A 22,758-nucleotide genomic window follows, 5' to 3' on the forward strand; every position below is an offset into this window, starting at 1 on the left:
AAATAAAGGAAAACGACAGAAACTCTGAATAAGCAATCTCTTCGTGTCAGACTCTCAGCTGCGAACCAGTTGAAGTGTCTCATTTTGAAGTTTAGGGAACGAAGTGGGATTCTGCAGATAGTTTGAGGGGAACAAAGTGGAATATACCTTTTCTTTCCCCTGAACAATTAAAGTTCAATCTTCTACAGGTGAATTTTGCCTTGTAAAATACTATTCAAGAAATATATTTGATGGTTCTGGGCTTTATGGCTTTATAAATCTTTGTTGAAACTAGCTGGGTTGGGGTTATAGGAAGTGATGGCTCAGGCTCATTCGGGTTTGTGTATTCATGGGGAGTTTTTTCATGAGAAGGAGGAAGGAGTTAGGGAGCTCTGAAATGGAGGGAGATGGGGTATATGTCGGCTTATTTGGATTTTAACTACTGCCACGTTAGGCCAGCCATATCCTTCCTAGTGTATCGATTTCTTGTTAAAATTGTTGATTGTCAAAATTGAAAGAGTTTTCAATATATTGCGAATTGAATGATTTCTTGAAATATTTTGCAGTTGACATGTTTACGAATAATCGGAGGCAAGAAGAGCGGACTGGAAAATATGGAACTCCCCGGGTAAATTACCTTCAGGTATATCTCTGCTGTAAATTATTGCTATCAGAAATATTCAACTTTTCCCTGTTCAAAATGGTTGTGAATGCGAAAATGTAGTTGAGAGTTGTATTTCTTTTATCTGCCTTAATATTGATTGTTTGGGAACTTTCATTAGTGGCAGTTGATAGTTAGCATCCATTGTTTTCTTTGTTTGATTTAGGAATTGGTGAGTCAGTTTCAGAATGCTACTGATGAAGGTATGTTTTGTCCAATTCTTGTTTAAGCATATTTACTTGCTTCTTTCGTATAGCATTTATGAGGTTAAGGCATTTGATTAATAATTAGCCTTGACATCAGCTGGTACTGACAAGGTTTATGAAGTAATGAAACTAATGGAACAAAAGATTATTCTGCAGTTTTTGTTGTAGATTGCTAATTAATAATTGATTTTGACATCATTTAGTACTAACAGGGTTACGAAGTAATGAAACCAATGGAACAAAAGATTATTCTGCAGTTTTTGTTGTAGATTGCTGATCAAATAAAATTCAAGTTTTTTTATTTGCTGACATGGAGCTGGTACTGGGATCCCTAGATTGCTTCTGCCATAGAATTTCTGTGACTGCTAAAAACATTGTTTCATCCATGGAATCTATACAGAATCAATTTCTTGCGGTAATGGTCATGTGACCGTAGACTAGAACCTTTTCTTTGGAGGGGAGACATGCATAGATGAAAAGGGTCTAGAGGCGAAGTTGTTGTATGAATGCCATATTGCCCTGGATTGGTTTGGATGAAGCAGCCTTAGCAAACAGGTTAAAGGTGGACGATCAGTTTTGAGCCAATGACCTCCTAGGTTGAAAACTCAGAATGAAGAATTCTTGACTTTGCCACAACCCTGATGGTGATAATGCTATCAGGGAGTATGAACTGATTCATGTTGATGAGGAATATGGGGAGCTTGTCTTATGGATAGGGTTTATATTAACTTACTCCAAGATAAGTGGGATGAAAGGATTGGTTAATTTCATGTTTTAGTCCTCATGCCTTCTCATACTGTTAACTAGGGACATGGTTTCTGTGGGAGTATCTGCACTTATGACATATGATATCTATCAGCAATTGGTATTCTCTATCATGGAATAACGTGTCCAACTAATAATCCTACTCATCCTAATTCCAAATATAGCATTTGTGGTCTCAAAATTTTGTGTTATGTATCTATGAACATCTGTACCTAATTTTGGTCATTCCGTTTTAAGTTAACCTATGAAATCTTGTTATTCAGAGATAAAGGAGAGAATTGCTGCTAATCTAGCAAACTTTGCATATGACCCTTACAACTACACATTCTTGCGCCAGGTAGTTCTTGAACTTTTGAGTTATATACATTTTTCTTTCTGCCATGACAATGAATGTGCTTGCCCTGATATAAGCAGCTTAATGTTTTGGAACTTTTCCTCGACTGCATGACAGAGCCCAATGAGAGGCTTGTGGAGTTTGGTATTGGAGGAATCTGCAATGCCTGTGTTGGTAAATTGGACCTCTGGCCCTATTTTATTAGTCATTTAAGAAAAGAAGATGTCTATTATTTTTATATCTTCTAAGATTTTCTCAACTGGTTTTTATTGCCAAACAGTCACTTATGGTGTATAATGTAATTTGCTTTTCACTTGTAATCTAGATCCGTCAAATGCTGCAGTTGTAATTCAGTGTGGTGGAATCCCTCTTGTCATTCAATGTCTCTCTAGTCCTGTCCGAAACACGGTAATTAGTAGTATTTGTTTTCTGGCTTGTTCAGATCGTTGTTTGGATGCCCTTACCCTTTGACTATTGGAAGTTGACTTCAATCAGGGCTCAAGTTGCATATCCATACTGCATAATTTTTGAAACTAGAAAAGGTTTACATCGCTTACTTTACTCAAAGTTCATTGACTATCATTCACTCTATTTATTGCTAAATATTACAGAGACAGCAGTGGAATAGAGATGAACCCTGTGGCAGTCACATGCTAAATATTCCAGTTCTGGAGCATCTTTTAACATTGGCATTGTAGTTTATGCTTGTATTTCATGGAAGCCACCTAATGCTATCTTCATCGTAATTACTAGATTGACAAACTAGTGTACTTGGTTGATTTTTGTTGACTTGTATTTCGTTAATATGCTATTTGAGCTGAATTTGGAATGCAAGGCCTCATGGATACTCCATGGATTACTGTTAGTCATGGCACATTGACCCTGCTATACTTTATTGCCAACCATTTATTTAGAAGAATTTGTTATTTGTAGTTATCCTGAAAGTCACTTCTGCCAGAAAGAGAAATGAATCTCTGAAGTGTCCTTTGAAAAACGGAAACTTGGTTATCATCTTGGTATAGTTGTGGGTATTGTGTTTACCAGCAGTATAATTTTGTGCAAGTGTCCGGATACTTACTAGTTACTGCAAACAAACCTCAATATGGCAGGTGAACTATGCTCTTGGGGCTCTGTATTATCTCTGCAGTGCATCAAACAAGGAAGAGATTTTGAAGCCAGAAGTAGTGGATATCATCAAAAGATATGCTTCAGCTGGTGCAGTTAGTGTGAGCTTTAGTAACATGGCCCAGGCTTTTCTCGATAAGCATGTCTCTGAGCTGAACCAAGCATAGGATTAGGAAGCCCAATGAGACTGTGGCATGTAGAAATTGTATTTATCATGTGTTCATCTTCTATTCTAATTTCTTTTGCGACTTAAAACATCCCTATCTATATGCATAAAATTGTTTTTACCGTGTTTCTTGTGGTTTTTTTTTTTTCAACTTCAGAATCAGTAGTAGTACTTCAAGATCAAAAGCCTACGACTTTCTTCCAATGTATACAATGTGGTCCATCATCTTAAGTTCCCTACGCTAATAATGGTCAGAAACTCTGTGTACTTGAGTCTGTTCATAATTGAGGTAGTAGATATCCAAAGCAGGAGAGAGAGTAGTTTCAATTGTTTGGAATGATTAGATGCATCAAATGGATGGGATGGAACCCGTCCGATCTTTTCTCATTCCTGTGTGTTATGTCGGCTGAAGTTCATTGTCAAATAAGGATGCGCACATTGGTTGCAGTCCTGAAGAGTAAAGAGGGACGGACCCCATATGCTAAATGCTATGCTCTTTAGAAGTTTCAAAACTCGTTAGTTTGGAATAATCATTGGACACATAACCTTCCCCAGTGGCCACTCCACATTGGACATCAATGGGATAATCATCTGCCGGTGACAGTGATGTGGGGGAGCATAATTGAGTGTAGGGACCTTGAAAGAAAGTGTGGGGTTGTTGAGAGTAGTTTAATCAAAATTTATGTTCACTTTAGATTCGTGCATTTTTAGAGGAGGATTTGCAAAGTGCATTTTTAGAGGCTTTGAATCCGACATTTGTTTCTTGTGATCAATTTACAGTCACAGGTCCTATCCTTGCAAATCCTCCTCCCGGAAAATTCATATAAATGGAGGGCTCAAGGCCATTTTCAGGGGAAAAAAGTGTCGCTATTCCATAAGAGAAGGAAAGTGTTAACAATAAAAGTTCACTGTCCACCAAAGAATATGTCATTTTTTTTTTTTTTTTTTATGTTTTTTGTATCCTGTGCCATGTCAGGATTGTTAGTTTTGTGAAATAAATTTTTAAGAATCTTTTTGAAATAAGGTTCTAACGCATGTTTAAGTTACATGCATTATATCCTTAACCAATACAATGTCTTTTTTTTTTCAATAAAAACTCTAAAAATTTTCAAAAACAATCTAAAAGAGTAGTGGCACAATCTTAATAAAAATTTTAAAAAGTCACAAATACCAAGTAGAGTAATCCACTGATTTTCACCTCCAAGTAACATGCATGTTTTAAAGTTTTCCATTGGGGATTTCTTGAATGTTAAGAGGAAAAAGGTTTCTTTTTTCATTTTTTGGGTTATTTTTTACTTTGTAATTATAGATTGGATTGAACTATTAGAGTTGGCTCAATGACCAGCAGAAGATTTTTAGAGAAACTCTTAAACTATATGTTCGAATTTTGAACCTAATAGTTACCATTAAATCGTGAAACTTATAATTGGCAAGGATCAAAGTAAAAAAAGTTTAAAAAAAAAAAGAAAAAAAGCTATAGATTGGACTGTTTGGTTCATTCAATTCAATGCTGGGTACTGTCAACTGTGATGGTCGATGGTAGTGTCGTGACGTGACCAACCGCTCCCCTCGCTCGCCCACCAATAAAATTTTAAGACAGCACTTAAATTGGAGCTGATTTTCCTTTCCTTTTCCCACCCCTCTTCGGCTCATATTCATTTCTCCAACTCAGGGTCCCGGATTTCTCGCCGGCGGAGATTTTCTCGCTAATCTCCGCTTCCCCCGTTCCTTGCGACTCAAACCCATCTTATATATCTAGCTCTTTCATCAGATAAGCTCGCAAGAACAAAACAAAGAAAATGGCGTTCGAGAAGATCAAGGTTGCCAACCCCATCGTCGAGATGGACGGTTAGATATTTTCCCACCCCTTTCTTTTGATCTGTTTCCTTTTCTATATAGTTAAATGATTGTCATGCAGATCTGAGTTGCTGTTGATTCTTGCTATATGGGTTGACTTTTGGATCCTAGAGTGCCAATGGGTCGTGCATATGAAGCGAAAAATTAACAAAAAACTCTGATGTTTACGAGGTTTAAGTGATTAGTACAAAATCCTAGTATTGATTTTAATGAAAGTTGGTGGGCCCTTTTTTGGCTTTTATTGGAGATGTTTGTTAGCATTTTGAAAGATGATATGTTTAACTGTTGTACCTGCATTGAAAAATCTTGATCCAGCTTCCATTTTTTGTTTTTTGGTTTTGTTTTGGCAATTTTGTTTGCTGGTGTTGGTATTCATTAAACTTTATCTGTTCAAAATATTTGAAATTTTTTTTATTGATCAGTGTATGTCAGCGTCTCGATTCAGATGTTAGTATGTCAAAATTGTAGCTAAATGTTTGTCAACAACAGATACAAGCAGATAGTCTGGGCATTCTTGTTCTGGCTTGTGATGCAGTAAACTAACCAGAAAAAAAGGTTCCAATGGAGTTTTAAGGTGTATAGTAGTGGTTTACTAGATAAGCATTTAGGAAAGAGATATAATCTGCCCAGACATTGGAGAAAAAATTGTGGAACTGTTACACTGAGGTTCAGTCTTGTTGCTGGCTGATCGGAAATGGCATATGACTTACACTGGTTAATACATCAAATGAGCTGCTATACATACAATACTAGATTGAATCTAAATAAGCCAAAGTTAAAATTTAATTATGATGTTTTAGTCAATGTTCTGCAGGTTTTCTTTGTCATTAATGAGAATGTGCCTTTCACTGTATTATCTTCTTCTTTACGTAATGCAGGAGATGAAATGACCAGAGTCATTTGGAAAGCAATCAAGGATAAGGTAACAAGTTTGCATTTCCAGTGCTTATCTTGTTGGACTTCCTAGTTTATGTTGTTATATGTATGTTTAATTGCCAAGAATGTTAGTAACAAGGAAGTATGCTTGTGCTGCAGCTCATTCTCCCTTTCCTGGAGTTGGATATTAAGTATTTTGACCTTGGACTTCCTCACCGTGATGCCACTGATGATAAAGTTACAGTTGAAAGTGCAGAAGCTACTCTGAAGTATGACTTCATGTTACTTATGCTTTAGTTTCAAATTGTCGGACCGTTATGTCTCTATGTTCGGGACCCAGTAATTTCAGTTTGCATGCCACGATGTTTTTATGTGGTTCTTATTTACATGTCATTTTCCTTTTCTTGGTTATATTTGCTTGAAATATCTCCTGTTGCTTGCGTTCTTTGGCCTTACATTTTGTTGATGTGATTTAATTGTAGGTACAATGTGGCAATCAAGTGCGCAACCATCACACCTGGTATGAATAGTCACATGAGACCTGAAACCCTTAATTATGCATTTTGTTATATATGAGGTTCACGAACATTTATTCTTCAGAGTGCAGTATGATTGCTTTACATGCTTAATAATATTCACATTCTGTATCTAACAATCACAAACACAGATGAAGCTCGTGTGAAGGAGTTTGGTTTGAAGGCTATGTGGAAGAGCCCAAATGGCACAATCAGGAATATTTTGAATGGTCAGTGAACATGAATCCTCCCTCATGCTTTTAGTTTTATTTGTTATTATTTTTTTATAGTTTCTTCATGCGAATGCATTAATCTTCAATGCCCATCAATTTACTCTCACTGCAGGCACGGTCTTTAGAGAGCCAATTCTCTGCAAAAATATTCCCCGGCTTGTTCCAGGTAATGAACTTCATGCAGTTAAAACAATTATACTCGAAACATAAATCATGAAATGGAGTAATTTTGGTTACTTGCTATCAGGATGGAACAAGCCAATATGCATTGGAAGGCATGCATTTGGAGATCAATACAGAGCAACCGATACTGTGATCAAAGGAGCTGGAAAGCTTAAATTGGTGTTTGGTAATTCCTCACTATCCATCTTTCATTACCTATTAAGCACCTTAACCAAACCTCATTGACTTGTGAATTCTGATTTGGTTATCAACAAAGAAGTTCATGTTGGTATCTATTTTACTTATAACATACTTTTCCCCTATTCTTTTTCTGGCTTCTTAATCCCTAATATCAATATGCAGTACCAGAAGGAGCCGATGAAAAGACCGAGCTAGAAGTATTCAACTTTACTGGTGCAGGTGGAGTAGCTCTATCCATGTACAACACAGATGAGGTATGGCTTTCAAAATTGGGGTCTTATGGTTAATTTTTGATGATTCTCTTTGTGGCTCATTTATAGCCCTTTTTTGTTGTTTGTTGGAATTGCAGTCTATCCATGCTTTTGCTGATGCCTCAATGAACATTGCACACCAGAAAAAATGGCCACTTTATCTTAGCACAAAAAATACCATTCTCAAAAAATATGATGGAAGGTATGCTGCACTTCCATGTTAGGAACTTGTTTATTGATCTAAACAATTGCTTGAGTACTCTTGTCAAATATTTTATGTTTAATTCCTATAATTTGTCTGTTTCCAATTTTATGCTTTTCACGTGTTTATCTGAGCCTTCTCTTGTTGTTTTCTCCCGTCATTTAATTTCTGCCTTCTCTTTGTCTTCTCCAATTTCGTTTTTCAGCCTGTATTTGAGCTTTCCTTTTTGCTTTTCTCCTGTCATTTAATTCCTGCCTTCTTTTTGTGTCTGTCAATTTTGTTTTGTTATGTAATCTTATCTTCTTTATCATTTGTTGCTCCTTAAAAGGTTCAAAGACATATTCCAAGAAGTATATGAAGCCAACTGGAAATCAAAGTTCGAGGCTGCTGGAATATGGTGGGCTACTTATCTGCCTTTTTTTTTTGTGTTTGGGGGGGGGGATGCTGCTTCCTTCCAAGTCTTGTGAATTTTCCCAATTAACTGCATAATACATGTAACAGGTATGAACACCGTCTTATTGATGATATGGTTGCATATGCTCTAAAGAGTGAAGGAGGTTATGTGTGGGCTTGCAAGAATTATGACGGGGATGTTCAGAGTGATTTCCTAGCACAAGGTATGCAAGTTGTATTACTGATGTCTACACATTCTGATTGTGTTCTTGGAACAGGAGTTGCTTATTAAAGCCTCTTTTGCTTATGGAGAAATAAAAGTCCTCTGTGTCATGTAAATGTTCAATTTTTGCACAAACTTAAGTTTTCGGCTTCTTTTCAGGGTTTGGATCTCTTGGGTTGATGACATCTGTCCTGGTATATTTCTTTTCATTGTTTACTTCCATCATGATATCTTTTATATTTTTGCTTCCTTTATTTGCTCAACTGAAGGCTTGTATTATTGGATGAAATTTTGATATGACTATTTACTTAGTTTTGTCTTTACATTCATCTGCGTGCCTGTGTCAATGGGTTTGGTGTGATTTAGGTATGTCCTGATGGCAAGACCATAGAAGCTGAAGCAGCCCATGGAACTGTTACACGGCATTACAGGGTTCACCAGAAAGGAGGTGAAACAAGCACAAACAGCATTGCCTCGATCTTTGCTTGGACACGAGGACTCGCACACAGGTATGGTAGTGTTAATTTACTTTTTTTGGCTCTTTAGCTCATCATGACCATCTCATGGCAGACAATTGTTTTAGTTTACTCACAAATGAGAATGATGATGAACGTATTTCTTTTCTTACTTTTTTACAGGGCAAAGTTGGATGACAACCCTAAACTGTTGGACTTCACTGAGAAACTGGAGGCAGCATGCATTGGTACTGTTGAGTCAGGAAAAATGACCAAGGATCTTGCACTTATCATCCATGGACCTAAGTGAGCAGCTTACCTAGTACTGTTTATTTATGTACTTTTCTTCAGACTTGTCCATAGGGAGGATTAGAGAAGACCATCTGTTTAGTACTGCTACTGCTGTAACATGTTTTCCTTTATGGTGTAGGTTAAGCAGAGATCGGTATTTGAATACTGAAGAGTTTATTGATGCTGTGGCTGATGATCTGAGAGCAAGACTCTCCTGCAAAGCGTAAGTGTATGTCTCCTACAAATTTAATCCTGAGATTCCCCCCCCCCCCCTTCCCCTTTTTTTCTAATATTTATTTGGTGAGTGTTCTGTTTGTCATTTGTGCTAGTGTTTTCTTTTTCTCATAAACCTGGAATTTTTAATTTTTTTTTTAGATAATGAAGTTTGTGTACAATTCAGAGGCCAAGCCTCTTGTTTCTTTTGTGACCTTTTCATCAAGATCTAGTTGCTGTTCTTATTTGTTCCCAGAATTTTTTATTCTTAGTTTAGTTCTTTGCTTGTTTCTTCGTACAAAATTTAGTGATTGAACATGTAACAGGAGCTCTTGTTCTTTTTGCTGTTGCATTCTTACCAGGTCTCTGTAGGCAGGTTGATGGATCTGCTTCTCTCTGTTCTGGATTTTGCTGAGAACAAATAAAAAAGGGGAATGAGAGGAGGCTGTTGGGATGGTGGTCGCCTGAATTTGCTCACTCAGTGAGATGTATTCTGGTTGTCAGTTTAACATTATTTCCCTAAGCTAAATGCTTTGGACATTTCAAATGTTTCTTGGAGCTCGATTTCTCATTACGCATCTATAATAACCTTAATTTATGCCATGTCTTTCTTTTACTCTTTAGCCATTTCATCATTTATGAAGATTGTGAATGCGGGGGAAAAAAAATTGGTGTAGGAATATGTTTGAAGTAAATAAGCTTTGTCATCTAGCATAAGTAATCCTGACAGAATCGGATCTTTCTGCCCTGTTTTTGGCTTTGAATGGCTAAACTCGTTTATGGGAAGGGGCACTCCTGAGGACGGGGGCACAGTGCTAAAATTTCGATGCCGCATGCATGCATGTTCCATGAGATTTTTTAGATGTTGCCCGAAAAATGTTTGAAAATCTGATGCGTTATTCCTCCTTCACTGCCCACAGAAATTATTTTCACATCCATTGAGAGAATTGACTCTTTTGAGTATCTTATGTAACAGCCCTTTTTGTGTCTTAGGATCAATTTGTTATGCGAAATACTAATCTCCAAATGTTAATCGAACTCGGGACTGGTATTAATTTAGGAATTTTGCTTCCCAAAATAACTTTTTCGGGGACCACAAAATTTTAAGAAAAGGAAAGGAACAGAAAGAATTTTTCCTGAAACAAATCTTGAATTTCACAAATCTTGACCGCAAGCCCTTGTCAATGTTCTTGAATCTCTCTAATTGCCTTCTTTCCAAGTTATGTATGTGAAAAATGCCTTTAGACCCTAACAAGTGTGAGTGCTGACATACAAGTCTTTGCAAGTAGATCTCGTTTCGCAGGGGGCCAACTATTCAATGATATGTGATTAAATCCTCGTCCGCCATGCCATGTTTGCATCAAGGAGACAACTCCGTAGTCGAATGCTTTTGTTTTGCTGTATGGTTCCATTGCTGAAGTAGAATGCAGTAATAACTAAAGACAGACCTGATGGTCGGCATTTCACTTTGATAACTCCAAACCCTGATGTTGAAAATTAATTCATTAAGAGTTTTTTGAATTTAATATATTTATTTCATAACAGAAAGAAATGCCTTAAGAACTGCTTAATTTTTGTTCATAACTTTAAATGAAAATTTTTTTGCTGAATTTTCTGAACTGATTATAGATATATTATACCTCCCTCCCACAAGCAATACAACTCTAATACACATGGCTCTCACACGCAACAAACCCTGATACATAAAGTGCATCAACATCCTCAAACATTGAGCTTTAGTATGCTGCATGCAAAATAACCTGTTTTTTCTTCTAAATTACAGTAGTATCACCTGCGGCATCTCTTTGTTTCTTGAAATCCTTGTCGAGTTTTCTGTTTACAACATGTATCTTCAGTTACTTCATAAAAAACACAAAGGAGATGCTCCACATTTAGTTGGGGGTCACATAAAAATGACCCAAGCAACAGGTAATACGACTAAATCAAGGAGATGCTCATGAGTTGAGCGAAAAATTTTCTAATTGCACGGCCGGCAGAGACTAGTATATCCTTGGATCTTTTAGCGAACGAATGAGTGAAAGCTGCCATAAAAGAAAGCAACTCCAGTGTATCTGCCACATGAAATGTGAAAATTTCTCCGTTTAATCTACGCTCACAAGCAAGCAACATGGGGTTAATTGACAACTAAGCGTGATTACCAAGTAGCAGAATCAGTTGAATGTCTTTGATGCCCATCTCCAATTTTGAAATTGCTGCTCTCATGCCTGAAAGAATGGCAATGGTCAGTCTAGACAAAATCTTTACAGTGGTTCAAATGCTGCCGCTAATGTATGACACTTTGACTTTCTGATATATAATTCGATATCCTGCCTCTAATAAAATGGCAAACCATAGATTATATATATATATATATATATATATATATATATATATATATATATATAGACTGACTAACTAACAAAAAAAAAATCATGTTATATGGTGATTAAATACAGAGTTCAAAGATAAAATGCTTACTGTTTTATCACCCAGATTTAACCATTCATGCCAGGAAGAAGAGCATCATCTATTTAGTATTCCCATAAGAAAGATACTCATTCTAGAAAATCCCCATGTACTTCACAGTTCTATAAATCCACGGAATCCTACAAGCCCATCTGACTTCTACTACATTAAAACAAAACAAAACATGCATTTTCCTAGCACATAAGCAAAGAAAGAACTAAAAATAGCTCTATTCTGTAAACTTAAATAGAATCTCACCAGATTCAGATTTTTCTTTGGGGTAGAGACCATGGAATGCATTTTTAGCATAAGCCCTCAAACGGACCCGTTGAGGAGCACCCAACTTGCTGATCAAAGACCTAAGCAGACCACTACAGAAGACAAAAAGGGGAAATAAGGTGATCATCAAAGAAAAAATACATCCTTAGACTTGTGAATCATATTAGACATCAAAGTATAAAACAAATTGCAATTAGAATGGGAGGAGCATGGCTGGAAATGAAGGAAAGCATTCTTACTCAGCACGCAAAACTGTCAAAAAATCAGCTGGTAAAGATTCCATGAAGGAGGATATGTCCTCCATCTTAAGGGACTTCAGTTCTCTTTTTAGAGTCCTCTTCTCTTCATCTGACATTCCTCGTCCAAGTGGAGATTTGCTGTGAGGTTGCAGATTTAGAAAGTGTTGTACAATTATATTAACAGTACTATACTAGTAGAAACTCGAAACTACAGGCATTAAACAAACACATGAATCAATGCTTCATAAGTTGATTTTTCATGCCGACCAATTGACAGTAATTTCCATTCAAAATCAAAGAATAATGTACAATTTTTCCTGTTCCACTGGACATGCATTAGCATGAGCTAAACTATGAAACCAAAGTTCTCGCAACAAGACATGGGAGAGAAACGAGCAACGAACTTTCAAGTAACTTGTTAACTAATAAGTTATGAATTGTATCTGATTGTTTTGAATTTCTCCGAATGATGCAGGTAACTGTATTCTATAGATAAACAGACCAGCTTTAGCTGTAATGTGTCATGTGGTGAACTTAAGTGCAAGGACTTGCATTTCTTGAGCATATCCAGCTTTTTTCCTATACTTTCGCATTAAATTATCAGTATATCCGCACTACTTGGTCATTACCAAACCAACATGCATATATTCAACTTAGGGCATTAGTGCCAGACCATAAGCAGGGGAAATATGAGCTGCATCTTCACAACCTATCCCTTTAAAAATAAATAATCACCTGTTCAACGTTCTTCCTGTGAAAATGACGGGAAAGTATCTGGAGTACTTCCCGACACCCATCTGTTCACCAATCTGCTCAATTTTGTTTGAGTCCATGAAAATCAAAGCCTTCCAAAGTTGGCAGTAGTTCAGCCTGAAAGCTTCATCCAATTCTTTACAGATCCCATGATCCAGAAGAACTGCATGACCACATCAAATCAAAGTTATGGCATCACTAAATGTCAAAAGTACACATTATATTTTCGAGTTAAATTAGCTCATTTCTTATTTATCACTTTTATTTATGAATAACTGCATACCTAAAGAAAATCCATTCTGTCCTTGAGAAACCAATATATTTCCAGGATGTAAATCCCCATGCAAGAAACCATGGATAAATATCATTTCTGCCACAACCTCCGATAGGGCCTTTGCAACCTATGAATACAAGCCAGTGACGGAGGCGAATAAAGAGTGTCAAACAGTAAAAAAAACGGCACTGCATGGTAAGTTAGAAAGCTTGCATAATCCCTCTACTTCTTGATTAAAAAAGTCTGAAGAGATAGTCTACTACAAGTAAATATGCTTCTGATGGAAATATGATCCGCATCAAAACACAGCCTACTTTCCAGAAAAAGAAACCAGAAAAATTTTAGCCTGCTAACTTGAAAACCAACCTTAGCTGGATTAATCCCCATTCGCTTCATAGATTCCAAGTCATCAACCTGAAAGCTAAGGAATTTCCTGTTAATGGCACATATCGATATGTCAATACAAATGGTGGCCAAGAAAATTGAAATTGATGTACTAGCATTTTATACCAACAATGACTAAGAAGAAATTAAGGAAACCAAGCATTTTTCCTACTTAAGGAGAAGAAGAAAAAGAACTTTGTTGATACCAAGAAGAGTACATACATACACAAGAAGAACTCAGCTAAATGGGAATTAAACAAGACAAGACATAACAGTTTCAGAATTACTTTGCAAAATCTTCCAACATTGATTGATAACCATAATAGAAAGAATAAAATAAAATGCTCTTTTGCAGACTACAAATCGGTTAATGCTGGAAACCATATGTGAGCAACTACATGTACCAAGAGAAGCAACTCATATAGTTGTTTCATCCTGACCAACATGGAGACGACAAATAAACATATTCAGAACTTTAGTTTTGGGATTCTGAATTCTGGTAGTGCATCAACATTTTATGCCTAGGAAGCAAGATGGAAATTGTACCTTCTGCCCTTTACAATATTGCATTGTCAAAACCTTGGTGGTTGTCAAATCTGGATAGATTTCTTAAAGAGTGAGTGAAGCTGATACATGCATAGTAAAATAAAGTACCAGGGGCAATGTACAAATCTGAGAATGTAATGGACTTGAATACCATACCCAAAAAACACGGGGAACCCTGACAAAACTGTTGCTTCGTAAATTTTTGGCTGCTCGTTCTGAGTTCATAGCTTCTTGAATAAAATCTATAAAGCAACAAAGATCATAAATGTCCAGAAAAACTTTTGTCAATATATCATTTAGAATTTGCCAAGATTTACAGCTACAAGAAAAGAAAGTTCAAGGAAAATTTGTCAAGGAACATATAATGATCACTCTTATGAACGACCAGTTTATGTAACTCTGAACTCTAATATTATTGGTCTTCTATTTCCTTGCAATGAAGCCTAAGAGAAGAGAGAAAATGATGTGCAGCACGGGGTAGAATGCATAAAAGCTGCAAGGAAAGAAATTTTCTACTTGGTATTCAATCAATTTGTGCCAGTCTAAAATCACTTACCAAGTTCAGAAGATATAGATTTTTCAAATTCTGACAGTATCCACCCAAATCTGTAGTCAGGAAAAAACTGTCGAAAGAGGGACAAGAAGAGAATTGTAAAGCGTGTGGAGCCATGTGAACAGAAGAAGAAAATAACATTAAATAATTAACCACATACATGGAATTGAAAAGTCAAAAATGTAGAAAGATGAACAAGCACACCAACCAAGTCCATAACTTGTGAGGTTATGCAGTATCTGCAAACATTTTCAAGTAGAATACCTCTTTCATTTCAACTTCATTCATAGACACCACAAGAAAAAAGCCAAGAGACACGGATATTAAAAAGATTGTAGTCTACAGCCTCAAGGTCAAATACCACTCCGAGTCAAAAGGCCACTGTGAAAAAAAGCATTCCCCAGAAAAAAAAGTTCACTGAAAGTCATTGTTCGTTCTTAGATCTTACACAGTGTCAACCTCTGTCCAAAGACATTACCAGCCCAAAAACTAGCTGAGTTTGTTTAATTTTTCCTTTCTAACACTCTCAAAAGTCCATTTTATTTAATTAAGCAAATTTTATAATGGATACCTCTATGACTTCAATAACTGTTAAAATGAGATGTTGTATGTACCATTAGAATTTAAGTTATCAAAATGGGTGCAACTGTATTTGAGTTGGTCTAATGGGGTAAAAGCTGAAAAATAAACAAACTCCCAATTCAAGCAGGGTCCCAAAGGGTTTAGTCGGGATAGTTTAGGTTTACTTCATTGCTAGTTTGACCTTTTCTAGTTATTTGTTCCCCTAGGCCCTCCAAAGAACCATTCTCTAAGAACTAACATCCCCCAGAAACCCAGTCCCACACCACTATTTCCTGCAATACTTGCCAAAAAATTACAGCTGGTGGCTTTTGGTGGATCCAAGGATATATCAGATTTCCCAGATGTATATCTCTAGTAAATACCGCACTAGATAAGACTTTAGAAAATCAATTCTCATTGAAGAAAGGAATTGAGCTACATATATTTCAGGCTGGAAAAAGTTAATATTTGGTGAAACTGAATAATGAACAAGGAGAAACAAAAAGACAGAATCAACAATTAAGAGCTAAGAGCATTGCTTGATGATGTAATTAGTTCATACCCAGGTGACTAGTCTTGAGAGGAGAGACATGGTTGCAAGGTCATACTTCATCTGCTTCTCTAACCCAGGATACTGCACCTGCAATTATAGTGGTCCAAATCAATTGAATACCGATGAAAAGTTGTAAATATAATTATACATCACCAATCACCACATCCACTTAGTTTTTAAATAAGTACTGATGGTGACTAAGGATGGCTGCTTCAACCAAATGCTTAAACTTGAACTAAATGGCAATAAGCCACAAATGTTAACTTCTTCCAATGTTATGTGATAGAATTACTAAAAAAACCACTACATTCCCATGCAACAGGAATCTTACAGGGAACATGAAATAGAAGAAGTGGTTCCGTTGACAAACATATGAATAGCCGAAGGTTGACTTTTCATCTTGAGGAAGGGTGGGGAACAAATATGCTGACAGCAAAGTCTCACAAATGTGCACAATTACTTTTTTAGAAGATGAATAAACTAACATAATTCTAAACATAAGAACACATATATTGTGAAAGAAAAAAAAAAGAGGGGGGGGGGGGGCAGGGGAGGTAGGAACTCCACAATGAACAATTAACAGATAGAAACAATAAACCAACCTTTACTGCCACTTCCTGGTTATCATTTAGTACAGCATGATGTACTTGAGCAATAGAAGCAGCTGCAACTGGCTGCTCATCAAATGAAATGAATCTAATAGGAATAACACAAAAAAAAAAGTGGTAAGCGGTTGTTGTACCCAATGATCTTCTAGTAACAAACAGTTTAAAATTCAGAAGCAGTTTTGGTCTAGATAAATGTTCAACAGATTTTAGCCTATCATATGAAGAGTATGTTTTTCAGTCACTGAAGGTTAAAACATCAAATTGCATTGAACAAATGAATTCCGAACTTGGAGTTTCTCTTTTCTTTGAGAGGGGGGTAAGCTTGAAGCACTTAGGTTAATATTCGTCCATCACTCAAGATGTATATGCCAAATTCAACCTCAATTTAGGAAGTTCAATGTACTTCAAAAAACAACTAAGCCAGTCTAAAAAATTAGGCAACTTCAAAACTTACATCTCTGATAAATCACGACCAAAATTGCTGACTAGTAATTCTTTGATAGCTTTGAATCGGCAAGGAGCTGTCTAGTATAGGATCCAACCAAAATCAGTAAACTTGCCAGAATTGAAAAATTCTCATCAGAAACCAAATGAAGGTCAAATTTAGAAGGGGGAAAATATTAAAACCACATAAAAATTTATTCTAATTTCAGAACCTGATCCTGTAATGAGGAAAGAGTTGATGAGTACTCCTTCGGAACTTGCCGCAGAGCCGCAACAAATTGACCAGCTTTCACATAAAAACCTCTATTGAACTCGCATAATTTCAAAATTCTCTTCGCTGACCGCAAATGGACCTATTATTGAACAAAGAATCAATATTTTAAACGCATTTCCTGCCAGATAACTGTTTCATAAAACAGTAATAGGCAACAATAATGGACATAAGCACCTAAAATTAAGAGAAGTTTAGCAATGTAATCAAATTTCTGAAATACCAAACCTCGGAGAGAACATTCCGGTACTCGTCGGACTTCTCCGGCAAGTAATGTAGAGAGTACTTATAGTCAACTACAGTGGAAGCTATCTGCAAGAAGCAGCATTTAGTACTAGTCGAGATTCAGACAAGAAATGATGATTAAAAATTCCTGTTCAAATGTTTGAATGAAATGAAGAGGTACTGTGAAAAGAGCGCGAGAGGATCGAACGGCGCCATAAAGGAAGGGGAAGTCAGTAGCGTGAGGAGGTGAAGGTAAGCGGAGAGAGTCAGGGTTGTCTACAAGAGCTGCGACACCGGCGGCGGAGATGAAAAACACCGACGTCACCGCGGCCTTGGTTCTGGCGGGAAATAAATTAAACAAAAATCGGGTCCTCATCTTGCAAAAGATCAATCGGAGAAGGACGGAGAGAAAGAGAGAAAGAAGACCAAAGATTCTTGCTTTATTTGCAGGAGACTCTCGAGTCGATCGGAATACTCGGGTTAATTCGGGTGAAAAAGTTATGGTCCCGCTTTTGAGGGAAAAATCGTGTCGCTACTCCCCTCAAGTGGAAACGTTTTTTTTTTTTGGGTTTTAATAGTCACACGACTTTGTGCATTTCTTTTGATGAACAGAGCATGATGTGAATTGGGGAACAATTTTTTTTTCCCCAAAAAAATGAGTCGAATGAGTAAAGGAAGACTCCTACTCCAACCCCCCCGCCCCTCCCCCCACACCCCACGATAAACACAAAAAAGCCACCAAAAAAATTTTGTTTGTTGTTTTTGAAAGGAGGATGCTTCATTTGTAGTTGGTGACAAAGTTGCCTTTCTTTTTTCTGTTGGAAGACTGACAAAGTTGCCTTTACCAAAGAAGGATGATATTGAAGGAGAGAGCATTTCATTATTAGGACAAAGTAAGTACATTAAATGCTTTGCATTTGACATTTTATAGGCGCTTGAAATAAATCGTGTGAATTATACATAGATAATAGATCCCATTTTAAGAATATTCTTCTTCTTGAAGAAAATCTGGAATGATTTCTTGTAAATCAAACCAATTAGGAAAGAGCTTATGGTAAAGGAGTATTACTATATAATATACATTTATGTACCTAAATGCAGAATTGCAGATTCAGGATCATTTCTGAAATATAGATACACAGATATTAAGTATAGATACACTCAACTCCACTAAAGCTCGAGGGACATTTAAAGAGAAAATATAAGTATGGATACACAGATATAGATAGATCATAGCAGGCTCTTTCAAGTGTTGAAAGCCAATGGAAAAAGTTTGGTTCATGTTATAGTTGAGTAGAATGCATTGCAATTCAGGATAGGGAACTGTTTGAAAGAGTAGAATGCATTTCAATTCAGGACAGGGAACTGTTTCAGTCTGTCAATTCAATAAATATGAATGACTACACTTGCGTCCCTTTATATTAACTTGCGGAAATGCACAAGGACTTTTAGGTGTGTCAATAAGACTTTGAAGGCTGTTCCTGCCCTGAAAGTCTCAGAAAGTAGCAGAAATTGATTTCAGGAGGGGTGTAATTAAAGCTCATACCATTATCCAATTAGCATATTTAATCACCCGACTCCCTTTAATGCTATTTCCCGTGTAATTCCTTTCATGATTTTTATATCAACTGTATTACATTGTGCCTCAAAAATGTGTCAAAACATGGAAAACCAGCATACAGATGGTCATTGACCAATGCTGCCACTGTGATGCTCAGGCCATGATATGACATGCTTCTGCCCAACTTGTGATAATAAATGCCAATTTATGCACTCTTATTACAAAACCAAGGAAGATTAAGTGGTCTAGAATGACGTTTCAGACTCTCATTCCATCTTCACAAGGTCTTACCACTGTGGAGTCTGGACATGTCCATGAGAACCAGAATCCAACCAGAGAAGCCTCACTTCTTCAAGCCTATCCTTCCAGGCTTCATAGATGGAGTGGTAAGCTTTGCTCTTCTGTCTTCCAAGTCCAGGTTTATCGGTTTATGCTTGTCTTATGTGTTTGTGGGACAAGCTTTACATGATTACATCTACAAAATGTACTAGTACTAGTGAAGTTAGGATAACTAAGCCCAGTTACTTTTCTCATTGTTAAGCATTTTTTTTAATTTGCAGAAAATTCCAGCATCTTTCTTGAAGTATTTAGGTGGAAAGATATCTGAAAATCAGGCAGTATTGCGAAGGGGTGGTGTTAAGGAATGGAGGGTAGAAATTAGTGACCAGTGGCTGAGAGAAGGCTGGAGAGCATTTGCTGTGGAGAACAACTTGCAGGTGGGAGATTTTGCAGTGTTCGAACATGAAGGAAATATGGTGTTCGAGGTTTTGGTTTTTGACCCTAGTCATTGTGAGAGAGAATATGCATCCATTGATGATGAGACAAAGTGCTCCAAGAAATTTAAAGCTGCAGGTTAGGTTTTCTTTTCTTTTCTTTTAAAGTGAATGTGTTTTTCGTTTTCTGCTTGCATTTGTTATTTGATGGATCCAAATGAAGTGTGATTAATGTTCTTTTGAAGCAACTGAAGAGATTCCAAGAAGCAAGAAAGTTAAGTTGGAACTGTCTGATGATCAAGAGGAACCTGATTCTACTGATCAAATTTGCCATCCCTATTTTATCTTTACTGTCAAGCCAATTAACCTTCTGTATCACCGATTGGTAAATGTGACTTTTCATGGTTTTCCTTTTGATATATATGAACTCTACATCTGTAGACCTATATATTTTACTTTTGGTGCATGAATGATAACATACTAGCGATACTCTAGAAAATGTATATGAAATGTCCTCATAACTCATTAGTATTAATACATTGATAAGCATGCTTTTAAGCAGAGAAACTAGCTATATACTGAAATCTTATGATCAAGTTAAAATGGTTAATAAGCATTTATAGCTCCATACTCTAGGGATATGCTCCCCGGAAAAAAAAATTTCTTTGAGTTTTCACCCAAAAAAAAAGAGCGCTGCTACAGGGGAAACGAAAACGTATGTTCAGTGCTCTCGCCTTCATCTTTATACCATTTAAGTGTCCACGAGTAGTATCAACTGATACGCATATTTGTAGAAGTTACGATTAACGGCCTCGCTTGATTTTGTTGTCAGAACATTCCCAGGGATTTTGCGATGGAGAACGGTCTATTCGGCAGAGAATGCAATATAAAGCTAAGAGATCAAAGCCAAAGGTCATGGAGTTTAAAGATAAAATCCAGTAGCGACTGCGCTTCCATTCAATGTGGATGGAAAAGTTTCGCAAAAGCACAAGGGCTGAAGGAGGGAGATGAATTCGTGTTAGAGCTCACTGAAAATGGAGAGGCGCCTGTCTTCAATTTCTATGGCAAGCTTTTCTGTTATTATTATGTTTCCTGATATGTATAAAACATACATAAGCTTGAAGAAATTCAGGCAATATAAGTGGAAAAGTGATGTTCTAAGTTCATCCCTAAGAATTTGATACATACCATATGGTTGGTAGAGTTAATTGCTGGGCTTTAGAATAATTGATGAATCAGATAGGTTTTCAGACGTACTAGTGAAAAATGCATACTTTTTAAACTGAGGCTAAACCTAAATGGTAGTTCATCATGTACGAGGAAAGGAACAGAAAATGGAGACTTCACAGTTTTGGAGATTAGTTACTACTTAGTATTACTAATTAATCTTTTCCTGGAAGCACGAAGTACAACATTGCACCAAAAGGGCTGCTTTCCTTTATAATTGGGTAATGATCACTCCTAAAGTACCTTAGGATAATTTTTTCAATCCAGAGCCTCTGCCTGCCTCTACAGTCAAAGTCCATTCATTATAAAGCAGGAAACTTTCACGATTTTACTGCATGCACTAATGTATGGTAGTGCTAAGTAGAAGATTTGAAGGTTCCAGAGTTCTATATAATAAAATTTGTCTACCTGCTGGAAAACCAGGTTGTAATTTGTAGATGACTTCTTTCTTGAACTCTTTTCATTCATTTAGGAAAAGACAAGGCATCAACTCGAAAATCAGGAAAGGAAGTCTCTTGGCGTGATGAAGAACCTGTTAATCCTCACTTTACGTCAACAATAGAACCTCATTGCATCAGACGTTGTATATTGGTGAGCCTTTTTGTCTCTTGCCACAATCCATTTCTATGGCACGCTATACACTACAGTTGCAACATACCTGGCAATCCAATGCAGTATCTCCCAATGAAGTTCGCGAGATCAAATGATTTAAGCAACAGAAGCTGCAAATTGATCCTCAAAGATCCAAAGAAAAGGTCATGGCATGCAGAACTCAACTCAAGAGGCAGCCGAGTTTGCATCTCTTTTGGCTTGGACGAGTTCTTTACTGCAAATGACCTAAAGGAAGGAGACACTTGCAGTTTTGAGCTTGTGGAAAATGGAGAAACACCTGTTATTAACTTTCTTACACTCTTGACAAAAGATGATCAGCCTCCACCACAGCCCGCCACTGATGATCATTCTTACTTCATCTCCACAATCAAGCCTTATAACATCAAAAGTTGTGTACTGGTAAGCATTGGAACTTCTTAAACTGTCAAAGTCCATTTATATAACGAGCTTTGGGACCTTTTGGGATCTCTGATATGATTTGTCCTGCAGCATCTACCAGTGAAGTTTGCTAAACCGAATGGTTTAACCAAGCTGAAGGGAGAAATGATCGTCAAAGATGACAGACAAAGGCTGTGGAAAGTAAAATTGAAGGACAGGGGAGATAGAGTTGTGCTTTCAAGCGGATGGAGTAATATCTCCAGAGCAAACGGCCTTAAAGTTGGGGACAGGTACAAGTTTGAGATCATCAAGAAAGGAAAGAGACCTGTGGTGAATTTCCATTGTGAGTATTTCTTTCCAGTATACTTTATGCTTTGTTAGTTAAAATTTTAGAGTTAATCTTATAGTCGCTATTTAATTTCCCTTGTTGCTTTTAATTGTAATCTGTACTGATCAAATATTCAGTTGTATACTCTTCACTGATTGCTAGGATGCCCAGTTATAAATTTTAGAAGAAGAATGAGAAATGCTACTGAATGCTTAACCAACCCTTTGAACTCGCAAGTAAATTATCTCATCCTAATTTACAGGTTTTGCATGTTTTAATTTTGTGAATTAATTTACCATTCTTCAATCAAATTTTAAGTTTCTCTTGATGTGTGTTAGCGTAAGCATTATTCTCCAAAACTGATGTGATCTGCAGGTAAGTTTCTGAAATCTGAAGAGGACAGCCCAGCTTTAACACCAAATTGATGATAATTGACAATTACACCCAACCTTCCAACTTCCAAGCACAGTATTGGCACAGCCCATCATTTCTGTAACACCGTGCTTTCTTCATTTCTGATTTCTGCTTTCAAGAAATCATTAATTATGTGCTTTTCACTCGGGCTACTGCTGAATTATGTAAAAGCATCATTTGTACCATTGGATGATTTTCTTTATCTGGATAAGTTCACATTCTGTTTAGGAAATGAGGTAAAATATTTCTCTTCGTGTGGGA

General features: G+C 36.8%; 4 protein-coding genes across 15 annotated transcripts; 3 read left to right on the forward strand and 1 right to left on the reverse strand.

Moving 5' to 3' along the window:
- Window positions 1–26: 26 nt before the first annotated feature.
- Window positions 27–3,364, forward strand: LOC113700467 (uncharacterized). Of its 4 annotated transcripts, none has more exons than XM_027220933.2 (7): window positions 27–188; window positions 546–622; window positions 807–843; window positions 1,875–1,948; window positions 2,026–2,119; window positions 2,271–2,353; window positions 3,055–3,364. In XM_027220933.2, the coding sequence occupies exons 2-7, from the start codon at window positions 551–553 to the stop codon at window positions 3,235–3,237; spliced, it is 543 nt and encodes a 180-aa protein (XP_027076734.1). In that variant the 5' UTR covers window positions 27–188; window positions 546–550; the 3' UTR covers window positions 3,238–3,364. The 4 variants fall into 4 exon arrangements, with proteins under 4 accessions (XP_027076734.1, XP_027076737.1, XP_071915721.1 ...); XM_027220936.2 differs by lacking the exon at window positions 3,055–3,364 and adding an exon at window positions 2,557–2,810 and having other exon boundaries at window positions 47–188; XM_072059620.1 differs by lacking the exon at window positions 27–188 and adding an exon at window positions 312–428.
- A 1,499-nt stretch (window positions 3,365–4,863) lies between these two features.
- Window positions 4,864–9,711, forward strand: LOC113701673 (isocitrate dehydrogenase [NADP]-like). Of its 2 annotated transcripts, none has more exons than XM_027222433.2 (16): window positions 4,864–5,084; window positions 5,972–6,015; window positions 6,129–6,238; window positions 6,452–6,489; window positions 6,637–6,714; window positions 6,830–6,883; window positions 6,965–7,066; window positions 7,243–7,334; window positions 7,430–7,533; window positions 7,862–7,930; window positions 8,035–8,150; window positions 8,309–8,343; window positions 8,516–8,658; window positions 8,788–8,910; window positions 9,035–9,124; window positions 9,471–9,711. In XM_027222433.2, exons 1-15 carry the CDS (start codon window positions 5,036–5,038, stop codon window positions 9,120–9,122), a joined length of 1,245 nt encoding a protein of 414 aa, XP_027078234.2. In that variant the 5' UTR covers window positions 4,864–5,035; the 3' UTR covers window positions 9,123–9,124; window positions 9,471–9,711. The 2 variants fall into 2 exon arrangements, with proteins under 2 accessions (XP_027078234.2, XP_027078233.2); XM_027222432.2 differs by having other exon boundaries at window positions 9,035–9,118.
- A 1,075-nt stretch (window positions 9,712–10,786) lies between these two features.
- On the reverse strand, window positions 10,787–17,918 carry LOC113701255 (uncharacterized). The gene is made up of 16 exons (XM_072059679.1): window positions 17,446–17,918; window positions 17,268–17,351; window positions 16,981–17,121; window positions 16,779–16,849; window positions 16,319–16,412; window positions 15,726–15,803; window positions 14,606–14,672; window positions 14,193–14,291; window positions 14,050–14,099; window positions 13,486–13,533; window positions 13,129–13,246; window positions 12,828–13,008; window positions 12,093–12,230; window positions 11,833–11,945; window positions 11,268–11,333; window positions 10,787–11,180 (listed from the first exon to the last, which is right to left on the reverse strand). The coding sequence occupies exons 1-16, from the start codon at window positions 17,638–17,640 to the stop codon at window positions 11,047–11,049; spliced, it is 1,677 nt and encodes a 558-aa protein (XP_071915780.1). The 5' UTR covers window positions 17,641–17,918; the 3' UTR covers window positions 10,787–11,046.
- Window positions 17,919–17,951: 33 nt separating this feature from the next.
- LOC113700386 (B3 domain-containing protein REM14-like) lies at window positions 17,952–22,758 on the forward strand. Of its 8 annotated transcripts, none has more exons than XR_011818434.1 (9): window positions 17,952–18,157; window positions 19,088–19,211; window positions 19,386–19,677; window positions 19,784–19,923; window positions 20,371–20,602; window positions 21,238–21,776; window positions 21,867–22,098; window positions 22,221–22,345; window positions 22,459–22,758. XR_011818434.1 is itself a non-coding variant. In XM_027220822.2 (9 exons), exons 2-9 carry the CDS (start codon window positions 19,134–19,136, stop codon window positions 22,506–22,508), a joined length of 1,479 nt encoding a protein of 492 aa, XP_027076623.1. In that variant the 5' UTR covers window positions 17,953–18,157; window positions 19,088–19,133; the 3' UTR covers window positions 22,509–22,758. The 8 variants fall into 8 exon arrangements, 4 of the variants coding, with proteins under 4 accessions (XP_071915779.1, XP_027076623.1, XP_071915777.1 ...); XR_011818433.1 differs by having other exon boundaries at window positions 22,221–22,319; XR_011818435.1 differs by having other exon boundaries at window positions 22,246–22,319.

The sequence above is a fragment of the Coffea arabica genome, chromosome 7e (assembly GCF_036785885.1).
Source record: "Coffea arabica cultivar ET-39 chromosome 7e, Coffea Arabica ET-39 HiFi, whole genome shotgun sequence".
Classification (NCBI taxonomy): Eukaryota; Viridiplantae; Streptophyta; class Magnoliopsida; order Gentianales; family Rubiaceae; genus Coffea; species Coffea arabica.